Source organism: Anolis carolinensis, unplaced genomic scaffold (assembly GCF_035594765.1).
Source record: "Anolis carolinensis isolate JA03-04 unplaced genomic scaffold, rAnoCar3.1.pri scaffold_10, whole genome shotgun sequence".
NCBI lineage: Eukaryota > Metazoa > Chordata > Lepidosauria > Squamata > Dactyloidae > Anolis > Anolis carolinensis.
This window is the reverse complement of record NW_026943821.1, coordinates 8,693,404-8,704,886: the sequence shown is the minus strand read 5'-3', so window position 1 is coordinate 8,704,886 and position 11,483 is coordinate 8,693,404. Positions and strand designations below refer to the sequence as shown.

The window sequence follows — 11,483 nt, the reverse complement described above, 5'->3', positions numbered from 1 at the left end:
CCACTGATTGGCTACACAAAGTCAATAAGAAAGCTGCTTTGCACTACCATCTCTGTGCCTTCCTTCACTTTCCCACCCTAGAATGATGGCCTCAACCATTACCAAGTTGATGGACCTAATTCATCACAAGCATCACAACAATCTCTCACCAAAGCAGCAATTAGTTTCCTCAGACCTTACCTTCTGTGCATCTCTTTTGGACTTCTGTGCAAGTACACTGTTGGAACTCTACACTCTTCCATTTTCATAAAGATTCTATATTTTCTTCAAGCAGTCCTACTTGGCTGGTTTTGGAAAGGATGGAAGACATAGTCAGTACCTGAAAATTGCAAATGGGAAATTCTGTGTTTCTATCAGGTACAATTCATCCAGAGATCTATCACCATAGATGCCAATCTGTATTCTGAAGTTCTCTGAAGTTCATATCTTGAACTTCTTTGTAAAGAAGGGTGATGGCACTGGGTGCACTGAGTTTATACAGCTGCTGCTTGTCAGTCTATCTATGTGAACACACAAAGTGTTCTGCAGTGGCATGTGAAAAAATAGATTATTCATCACAAGCTCACCCAGGCTCCAGTGACAAGACACAAAATCGGTATAGGACGTATGTCTTCTTAATCCAAAAGTGGGTGAAGTGTGGCCTGTGGGATGCCTGCAGTCTATTTAATGCCTCCCATGTAAAGTTCATTTAGAGGTATTATTTTGTTATAACAATATAAGGACTTCAAAAGGGGGCAGTGTGGTCCCCTAGCTTCAGACGCACCTGCTCAAGGTGCAGGTACAGTAGAGTCTCACTTATCCAACTTTTGCTTATCCAACGTTCTGGATTATCCAACGCATTTTTGTAGTCAATGTTTTCAATATATCATGATATTTTGGTACGAAATTCGTAAATACAGTAATTACTACATAGCATTACTGCATATTGAACTACTTTTTCTGCCAAATTTGTTGTATAACATGATGTTTTGGTGCTTAATTTGTAAAATCATAACCTAATTTGATGTTTAATAGGCTTCTTCTTAATCTCTCATTATCCAACATAATCACTTATCCAACATTCTGCCGGCCCGTTTATGTTGGATAAGTGAGACTCTACTGTATATAGCCAGAACAGAAATAAGGAAAATCCTCTGGCAAAAAACAAGAAGACAACTTAGCAGCCAATTCAACTCATCACCATGACTTTGTGCCCATAAGTCATATAAACTAACAGTGGAAGTAAAAGGAAATAGCTGGGGTTGGGTAGTACAAGTAGTACACATGTAAGGGCAAGCAGTGATAGTAACAATTTAATGCTGATTCCCAAAATCTTACCTAGAAGGAGAGGCCGTGCTTACTTTTTGAATCAGAGATGAATACTTGAACTTCATCTGTGCTGAAATTCATCAGAGATAAATGGAGCACAGAGCCAAACAGTCTCCTTAGAGCCAAACCACTGGGAGAAGCATACCAACACTGTTTAACTTTTTAAAAGCAAGAGTGGGTCTTTGGTTTCCTCTGTATTTTTGAGAGGGTGTCTTTGGCATTTTTGGCAACCCTTGTAACCCCAAAAAGTCCAAGAAGAACAAAATTGGGGCCCAGCTAGTTACAATTGTCTGTTCCAGATTGAGGAGGCAAGGCTTCCTAACCAGGCAGATTTAAAAGCCTTTTACCTTTGCCAATTTTTGTGACCTCTACAATGAGCAAAGGTTGGGACTCACAGTTTTAGTAACAGTGCTCTCAAGGAATTGGTATCCTGATATGAGATATCTGTTTCTTTGATTAGTGTGGTGTAAAAAACATGCCAAAGAAGATGGAGTTGTCTACATGTCAGAAAAAGAGGTAAGCGAATGGGGATAAATTGTAACCTTATTTATAGATTAGGAGCCCCGTTGGCGAAGTGTGTTAAAGCACTGAGCTGCTGAACTTGCAGACCGAAAGGTCCCAGGTTCAAATCCAGGGAGCGGAGTGAGCGCCCGCTGTTGCTCCAGCTTCTGCCAACCTAGCAGTTCGAAAACATGCCAATGTGAGTAGATCAATAGGTACCGCTCTGGCGGGAAGGTAACGGCGCTGTCATGCCGGCCACATGACCTTGGAGGTGTCTATGGACAACCCCGGCTCTTCGGCTTAGAAATGGAGATGAGCACCAACCCCAGTCAGACATGACTGGACTTATCGTCAGGGGAAAACCTTTACCTATTTATAGATTACTAGCTTGGGTACGTGGCATTGCCCGAGTTATTAGAAGAAGTCATTTTTTATTTTACAAAATGCATAAGGTTGTGGGTGTACTACAACTCACATCATGCCAGATTAACCCCCTGAAACTCTATCAATACTACGTTTGTCATGTTGAGCAAATGTGCTCTATGCATCATCGGTGGGGTTCAGTATGCTCTCCAGCTACAGGAGGAATTACAGCTTCCACCATAGTGGGTCAGTCCCATCAAATCTCTCCAGTATGTTCTATTGTCACTTCATCACATAACTTAAATTCCACTGAGTTCTACACTTAAAATCTTGTATTCCACTGGGTTCACAACATTGGTTTTGGTTAAAGTGCAGTTTTTGAGTCTTTCAAGAACTCAATCAGATTACGCTGGGAAGTGTTCAGAAGTGTTCAGAAGAAGAATAAAATGGAGTTTTTTTCTCTACCTTACAATCACACTGTTTAGTGCAGTCAGCTGTCTTGTGTATTTTTCAATGAAGAGGTTTCCACGCTGCAAACATTTGGCTCCGCCCACTATCCCTCTGGGTACTTTTTGGTACTTCAACTCCCACAATTCCCAACAGCAAGGAGGGAGAGGGAGAAAAGGGATGGGAGGGAAACTCATTTGGAAAGGCAACAGCACTGGCCCTCCCAACACAGGACACAGACAAATCATAGAAGGAAGGAATAAAGGTACCCTAAAAGGAGATAGATAGATAGATAGATAGATAGATAGATAGATAGATAGATAGATAGATAGATAGCTAGACAGACAGACAGACAGACAGACAGACAGACAGACAGACAGACAGACAGACAGATGATAGATCTGTCTGTCTGTCTATCTATCTATCTATCTATCTATCTGCTTGGGATAGCAAAAGGAAATAGCCTTCCTGCTTGGGAAGCAAAAGGAAATAGCCCAAAAAAGTTTATTTTGACTCCTCCCCCAATTTCTCCTCCCACAAATTGGGTGATCCTGACCTGAGAGCAACAAATGCTACTTCAATAGAAATTTGGCAAACCATCCAGAGTTTTGAGAAAAATCCATTTCCTCGCCTCTTTCTGAATCGTTGGAATTAATGCTGCCCTCAAGGTTTAAAAGGCTCAAAAACTGCACTTTAAGCAAAACAAATGTGGTGAATCCAGTGGAATACCAGATTTTAAGTGTAGAACTCAGTAGAATTTAAGTTCTGTGATGGTTAATCTTGTATGTTCACTAAAAAGATTGCGAAAGCTAATTTGTTGGCTTCCTTTCCTTCTTTCCTTCAGTGGATGGCACTGGCCAGCTTCTCCTGATTTGGAATCTCCCTGCCAACGTCTGCTCTTTTAACCACCTGTTGATGACCATTGCACTTCATTATATTCATAGAGCATTCATAACGCTTCTCAAATTCTACAACCAGAACATGCCACTTCTGCAATCAGAATAAACATAGTACAGAAGACAACAGCTACTTCTTTTGATCATGTCATGCAATGGATGACTACAGCTGAAAAGAAAAGCAATTCAAAGAGAACTGTGAAGCCTATATCGCTACATACAGTTCTTCTGTTGAGTACCATGACTCTGGCATTCTAAGTTGTTTTAAATTGTGCCTTGGACTGAGTTCTGTTCGCAAATTGTATTCCAAATATTGAATCCCGAGTCCTATTTTGGGGAGAAAAATCAAGGTATAAGTCCAATAAATAAAATGATTTACTAATGCAGTACTTTTCTATTATATATATATCCACACATACATAAGTATTAGCTCCTGTGATGTGCATAATAAGTTGTAAGATGAGCCCATTTGCCCTAGAAACTCACAGCATACACCCTATATGGCATGGATGGGATTTTGAGTTGAGGGGACCCTGCAAAGAATGAGGGACTTCCAAGTCACCCTGTCATCAACATCCCTGTTTAAGTCTTCCAGACCCAGAGCAGCCATGGCTTCCTTGATTTAATCCTCCCATCTTAGATGTGGTCTTCATCTTTTCATACTGCCTTCTACCTTACCAAGCCTTATCTAGTGAGTTTTCTCAACGATAGAGCCAAAGTACAACAACCTCATGTGAATAATCATGGATTCTAGAGAGAGAAAAGCAAGATATAATTCCAATATGCTCTACGGCAGTGTTTCTCAACCTGGGGGTTGGGACGTGGAATTGTCAGAGAGGTCACCAAAAACCATATTTCTAATGGTCTTAGGAACCCCTTTGGCAGAGAAGGCTGATCTCTCCGCCTATCCTTCTCTTCCTTTTTGGAAACAGACAGCGAAATCTCCCAAATTTGTGCCAAATTTGATCTAGATCCATCATTGTTTGGGTTCACAGTGCTCTCCAGATGTAGGTGAACTAAATCTCCCCTAAATCACTGTCAGTTCCTCCCAATTTCTGTTGGTCATGGGGGTTCTGTGTGGGAAGGTTGGCCCAATTCTATCATCTATCTGACCGGGCTTCCTGGCTGGGAACTGTAAATGACTGCAACATTTGTTACAAACTGAAGCTACAGCCAATTGACTGCATTTACATCCTAAGGAGTCCTATAGAACTACTCCAAGACTACAGAGACTTTGATTTGTTTTGACACCAAGCCAGGTTTGAGCCAATTGATTTGTACACTGATATATTTAGTTTTACAGCATATTACATGCCATTTTGAAGAGTCTGAATGTACACATACTGTGTCGCTAACAAACTTTAGTTGGAGTCTTGTTAATATATGTCTGATATATGTTTTATACTGAAAACTGCTCTGTGTAGCAATTAAATCTGAATTATTGCAGTCTAAAAATCTTTATACTCTGTAAGTTACGACTGTGTGCCACTACAGCTGACAGAATTGGATCATCAGTTGTATTATTATTTGTATTATTGTTAACATTATTATGTATATGATGCTCTAATATAAATATTGTGTTCTATGTTTTGAACCTTTACTGTGGTGCATATTTTTCAGATATTGGAGAGATAAGGTGCCAATTTGCACCTTATAAGGCCTGTGTTTGGCCCGCTTCCAGTCCCCCTCCCCATGATTTCCATTATATTCCCAGCAAAGAGGATAAGGCGTTTCAGCTTGGCACCAATTAGTCCTCGCCGCATTTCCCTGAAGGGACAAAGCAGCCGCCGTCTCATTCCAGGTAATTGGAAACGAGTTTCTCGACGGCTGATGGGGAAGCATTAACCCGTGGTTTGTGAATCAAATGTTGCATAATCCTCATTCGAATGGTGGACTTGTGAGGGAGACTGGCCAGAGGATTTCAGAGGTGAAAATTAGCCAGTGATTCATTTCTGAGAAAGTGCATCCTGAGCTCTCGTCTTGTTTAGAAGTTAACGGAGAGTGTTGTTTTGAGTTTAGCTTCTACAGTAGAGTCTCACTTATCCAACATAAATGGGCCGGCAGAATGTTGGATAAGTGAATATCTTGGATAATAAGGAGAGATTAAGGGAAAGCCTATTAAACATCAAATTAGGTTATGTTTTTACAAATTAAGCACCAAAACATCATGCTATATAACAAATTTGACAGAAAAAGTAGTTCAATACGCAGTAATGCTATGTAGTAATTACTGTATTTACGAATTTAGCACCAAAATATCACGATGTATTGAAAACATTGACTACAAAAATGCGTTGGATAATCCAGAATGTTGGATAAGTGAGACTCTACTGTAATTGTGGTTATCCAGCAGCGTGTAGATTGACTATCTGCACAATGACACGCTTACTGTATATACTCGAGTATAAGCCTAGTTTTTCAGCCCTTTTTTAGGACTGAAAACAACCCTCCTCGGCTTATACTCAGGTGAGGGTCCTGTTGGGCTTATATTCAGGTCGGCTTATACTCAAGTATATATGGTATATTTATTATTTTTCTCTATTATTATTGGTATTGTTACATTTATTATTTTACTCTATTATTGTTGTTACTTTTACATTTACAGTAGAGTCTCGCTTATCCAACATAAACGGGCCGGCAGAACACTGGATAAGCGAATATGTTGGATAATAAGGAGAGATTAATGAAAAGCCTATTAAACATTAAATTGAATGTTTGCCCCATATGTATATAATATGATCCACCCTGAGTCTCCTTCGGGGTGAGAAGGGCGAAATATAAATACTGTAAATAAATAAATAAATAAATAAACCACACTCCAAAGCAGAGAGTTCCACTGCTGAACAGCTCTCACAAAGTCAAAGATCGTTAGCAACAAAAACACGAATGTTAGCAACAAAAACACGAATGTACGAAATGTAGGATACATGTAGGGAATGAAAAGTCCCCAGGTCTTGTCGTAATTGCAGCAGCTGCTGTGAGCAACAGGAATCTGTTCTCCTGTTAATCAGCAGGTTGATGTTTCCATCTTTCTCTGATCAGTGATCAGTTCAGGATCCCTTTTGCAATTGCAATTTTGCAATTAGCAACAAAAACACGAATGTACGAAATGTAGGATACATGTAGGGAATGAAAAGTCCCCAGGTCTTGTCGTAATTGCAGCAGCTGCTGTGAGCAACAGGAATCTGTTCTCCTGTTAATCAGCAGGTTGATGTTTCCATCTTTCTCTGATCAGTGATCAGTTCAGGATCCCTTTTGCAATTACTTTTCAAAATGCAGATCCTGGTTATAATGTGAGTGTTGTTTTTTAATTACTGTCCTGATATATAAACTCCACTTGCCTAGTTTCCAACAGACCTCACAACCTCTGAGGATGCCTGCCATAGATGTGGGTGAAACGTCAGGAGAGAATGCTTCTGGAACATGGAATACAGCCCGGAAAACACACAACAACCCTGTGATTCCAGCCATGAAAGCCTTCGACAACTTATTGCTCTTTATTGTTTCTCCCATGTAATACTATTACTCATGAGTAGTGCCAGCTAGTAATAGCTTTCAGAGCAAAGAGCCTGATCAACAGGAGAACAGATTCCTGTCGCTCACAGTAGTTGCTGCTTGCTAGCAGCCACATTGCCGAAGTTGTGAATCATTTCTATTAGTCTGGAGGAACTATCCAAGGTGCTGAACCCAACCTTTTACTATGCTCCTAGATCTTGAATTTCCCCTTTTGAAAAATCCAGACTGGATCCATGCCTTGGCTTGCTATCACTGTCAATAGTAGCATTGCTACTCTTGTGTTGCACCAGCGAGGAGTGATTTTGAGAGCCAAGAGCCAACGGCTTCAGTCTGTGAAATCACTTTAACAGCACATTGGCACACATATATTATCCACTCCGAAGATGCCTCTACATGGTAGAATTAACACAGTTTGATACCACTTGAACTGCCAAGGCGCATGGCTATGGAATTTGGGGAGTTGTAGTTTGTTGAGACTCCAGCCTTCTGAGGCAAAGCGGGCTCAAGATCTTGTAAAACTACAGCTCCCAGGATTCCACAGCATTGAGCCATGTCAGTTAAAGTAGTATCAGATTGTAATAATTGACAGTGTAGATGCACCTTCAGTGGGTGATACTTTCCATGGGATTAACACACACACACTATTGTTTTATTTGATTTCTTGTGAGTCATTTTCTACTCCAGCTTCCACTCTAAAATATAAATCCCTTGCCCCAAATAATCCGAATAGATTTAGACTATGAATCCCATCCAAGCATCTAGGCATGAGAGCCAGGCAGTACCAAAGCACCTTCCTAGTAATGCCTCTTTAAATAATAATAATAATAATAATAATAATAATAATAATAATAATAATAATAATAATAGTCTTCCTCCTCATCTCAGTTTCAAAGTCTACCGACTGTTTCGCCTCCAATTTTAGACTGTAAATCCCATCCAAACATTTAGGCAACACGGTAAGGAAGTCTCTCCTCCTCCTCCTCTTATTTACTGTTATGTAATAATAATAATAATAATAATAATAATAATAATGTATTGATATAATTATATATTAATAATAATAATCAAAATAATACAGTGATTCATCCCTCTTCTTTCCTTCATATCAGAGGCTTCACACATAGTAGAAATAATAATAATAATAATAATAATAATAATAATAATAAACATAATCACAATAGTAACACGATTCATCCCTCTTCTTTCCCCTCATGTCAGAGGGCTCGCACATAGTAGAATTATTATTATTCTATGAGGAAAAGAAGAGGGAATAAATCACGTTATTGTGATTGTTCTTATCATTTTTAATAATAATCATAATAATAACATGATTTGTCCCTCTTCTTTCCCTCATATGAGAAGGTTCATACATTGTAGAAATAACAACAACAACAATAATTATAATAATAATAAACAGAATAACAGTAATGTGATTTTTTCCTCTTCTGTCCCCTCATATCAAAGAGTTTGCACATAGTAGAAATATTAATATTAATAATAATAATAATAATAATAATAATAATAATAATAATAATAATATATGATTCATCCCTCTTCTTTTCTCCCACATCAAAGGTTTGGTACAAAGTAGAAATTTTAATATTGTCAAGAATAATAATCACAATAATAATGTAATTCATTCCTCTTCTTTTCCCCATATCAGACGGTTAGCACATAGTAGAAATATTATTATTATTAATTACAATAATAACATGATTTGTCCCTCTTCTTTCCGACATATCAGAGGGTTCAGACATAGTAGATATATTAGTAGTATTATTATTAATAATGGCAATAATAATGTGATTCATCCCTCTTCTTTCCCCTTATATCAGAGCGTTCTGACATAGTAGATATATTAATATTATTATTAACAATAATGGCAATAATAATGTGATTCATCCTTCTTCTTTCCAACATATCAGAGGGTTCGCTCATAAGAGAAATCTTAATATTATTAGCAATAATAATCACAAGAATAACATAATTTGTCCCTCTTCTTTCCACCAACTCTACTATTCTATGATTCTATATCAGAGGGTTCGCACATAGTAGAAATATTAATATTATTAGTAATAATAATAATCACAATAATAACAGGATTTGTCCCTTTTCCTTGCCCCATATCAGAGGGTTCACAGATACAGTAGAGTCTCACTTATCCAACATAAACTTGCCTGCAGAACGTTTGATAAGCAAATATGTTGGATAATAAGGAGAGATTAAGAAAAAGCCTATTAAACATCAAAATAGGTTATGATTTGACAAATTAAGCACCAAAACATCATGTTATACAACAAATTTGACAGAAAAAGTAGGTCAATACGCAGGAATGCTACATACTAATTACTGTATTTACGAATTTAGCACCAAAATATCACAATACATTGAAAACATTGACTACAAAAATGTGTTGGATAATCCAGAACGTTGGATAAGTGAGACTCTACTGTATTAGAAATATTAATATGATTAGTAATAATAATCACAATAATAATAGGATTTGTCCCTCTTCCTTGCCCCATATCAGAGGGTTCGGACATAGTAGAAATATTAATATTATTAGTAATAATAATCACAATAATAATATGATTCGTCCCTCTTCTTTCCAACATATCAGAGGGTTCGCACATAGTAGAAAGATTAATATTATTAGTAATAATAATCACAATAATAATATGATTCGTCCCTCTTCTTTCCAACATATCAGAGGGTTGGGACATAGTAGAAATATTAATATTATTAGTAATAATAATCACAATAATAACAGGATTTGTCCCTCTTCCTTGCCCCATATCAGAGGGTTCGGACAAAATAGAAATCTTAATATTATTAGTAGTAATAATCACAATAATAACAGGATTTGTCCCTCTTCTTTCCAACATATCAGAGGGTTTGCACATAGTAGAAAGATTAATATTATTAGTAATAATAATCACAATAATAATATGATTCGTCCCTCTTCCTTGCACCATAACAGAGGGTTCAGACATAATAGAAATATCAATATTATTAGTAATAATAATCACAATAATAATATCATTCGTCCCTCTTCTTTCCAACATATCAGAGGGTTCGGACATAGTAGAAATATCAATATTATTAGTAATAATAATCACAATAATAACAGGATTTGTCCCTCTTCCTTACCCCATATAAGAGGGTTCACACATAGTAGAAATATTAATAGTGTGATTCATCCCTCTTCTTTTCCCTCATATCAGAGGGTTGGGACATAGTAGAAATATTAATATTATTAGTAATAATAATCATAATAATGACAGGATTTGTCCCTCTTCCTTGCCCCATATCAGAGGGTTCGCAGATAGTAGAAAGATTAATATTATTAGTAATAATAATCACAATAATAATATGATTCGTCCCTCTTCTTTCCAACATATCAGAGAGTTTGCACATAGTTGAAAGATTAATATTATTAGTAATAATAATCACAAGAATAACAAGATTTGTCCCTCTTCTTTCCACCATATCAAAGGGTTCGCACATATTAAAATAAATAATAATAATAATAATAATAATAATAATAATAATAATAATAATAATAATAATGACAGGATTTGTCCCTCTTGCTTGCCCCCATATCAGGGGGTTGAAATATGGGTTGAAGTTGGGACTAAAAAACCAACCCACGCGAGGGAAGACACCTCCACCCGGTAAAAGCCCACCCAGGGTGCTTTCAGAGCCCAGGGTTTTAGGGTGGCGTTGCCTGTGGGTGGGTGGGGCTGGGTGGGCCACCTCCCACGGGGGGGCGCGGACACGCGTGGGAGTGGGTGGTGGTCGTGGGGCTGCTGACCGACCTGCGCGTGGGCCGGGGGGCGGCTCTGTGCGCTGCTGCCGGCGTCCCCCTCCTCCTCCTCCTCCTCTTCTTCCTCCTCCTCGTCCTCCTCCTGCTGGGCCTTCATGGTGGGGGTCGCGAGTGGGGTGTCCAGGGAGGCGCCCCTCCAGAGCCGGGAGAAGAAGAGGCCTCTCGGGGGCTCGGCCTCGCGGGGTCTGAGCCGCCCCAGGCGGGGAGCATCGCCGGGACGCATCGGGGGAGAGGCCTGGAAGGAAGGAAGGAGGGAAGGAAGGAGGGATGGATGGATGGCGGGAGAGGGAAAGAGGGAGGAGAGGAGGGCCAAGCCACGCCCAGAGCCCCTCCCGCGTGGAAGGGGTGGAGAAGGGGAGGCAGCCCACGCCTCGCATACAAACACACAAGCACCACAAGGGAAGAAAGAGGCAGGAGGAGATGGGACACAAGGCACCCAAAGCACACTGAATCATAGAATCATAGAATCCTAGAGTTGGAAGAGATCTCATTGGACATCCAGTCCAACCCCCTGCAAGAAGCAGGAAAATCTCATTCAAAGCACCCCCGACAGATGGCCATCCAGCCTCTGCTTAAAAGCCTCCAAAGTAGAAGCCTCCATCACACTCTGTGGCAGAGAGTTCCAC

At 39.2% G+C, this 11,483-nt stretch overlaps 1 protein-coding gene across 10 annotated transcripts in view; it reads right to left on the bottom strand.

Moving 5' to 3' along the window:
• The window catches only part of LOC134293811 (uncharacterized), a 292,347-nt gene extending 281,170 nt beyond the window's left edge, over positions 1-11,177 (bottom strand). For 2 of the 10 annotated variants that reach the window (XR_010000769.1, XR_010000773.1), the window contains exon 1: positions 10,850-11,177. Coding sequence is in view for 1 of the 10 variants with exons in the window: in XM_062962586.1 (XP_062818656.1) it covers positions 10,850-11,080 (231 nt within the window). In the remaining 9 variants the exon portion in view is untranslated. Of the gene's footprint in view, positions 1-180; positions 1,629-10,849 lie in introns of those variants that run through there. The other 8 variants (XR_010000764.1, XR_010000765.1, XR_010000768.1 and 5 more) reach the window with 6 other exon arrangements.
• Positions 11,178-11,483: the final 306 nt, after the last annotated feature.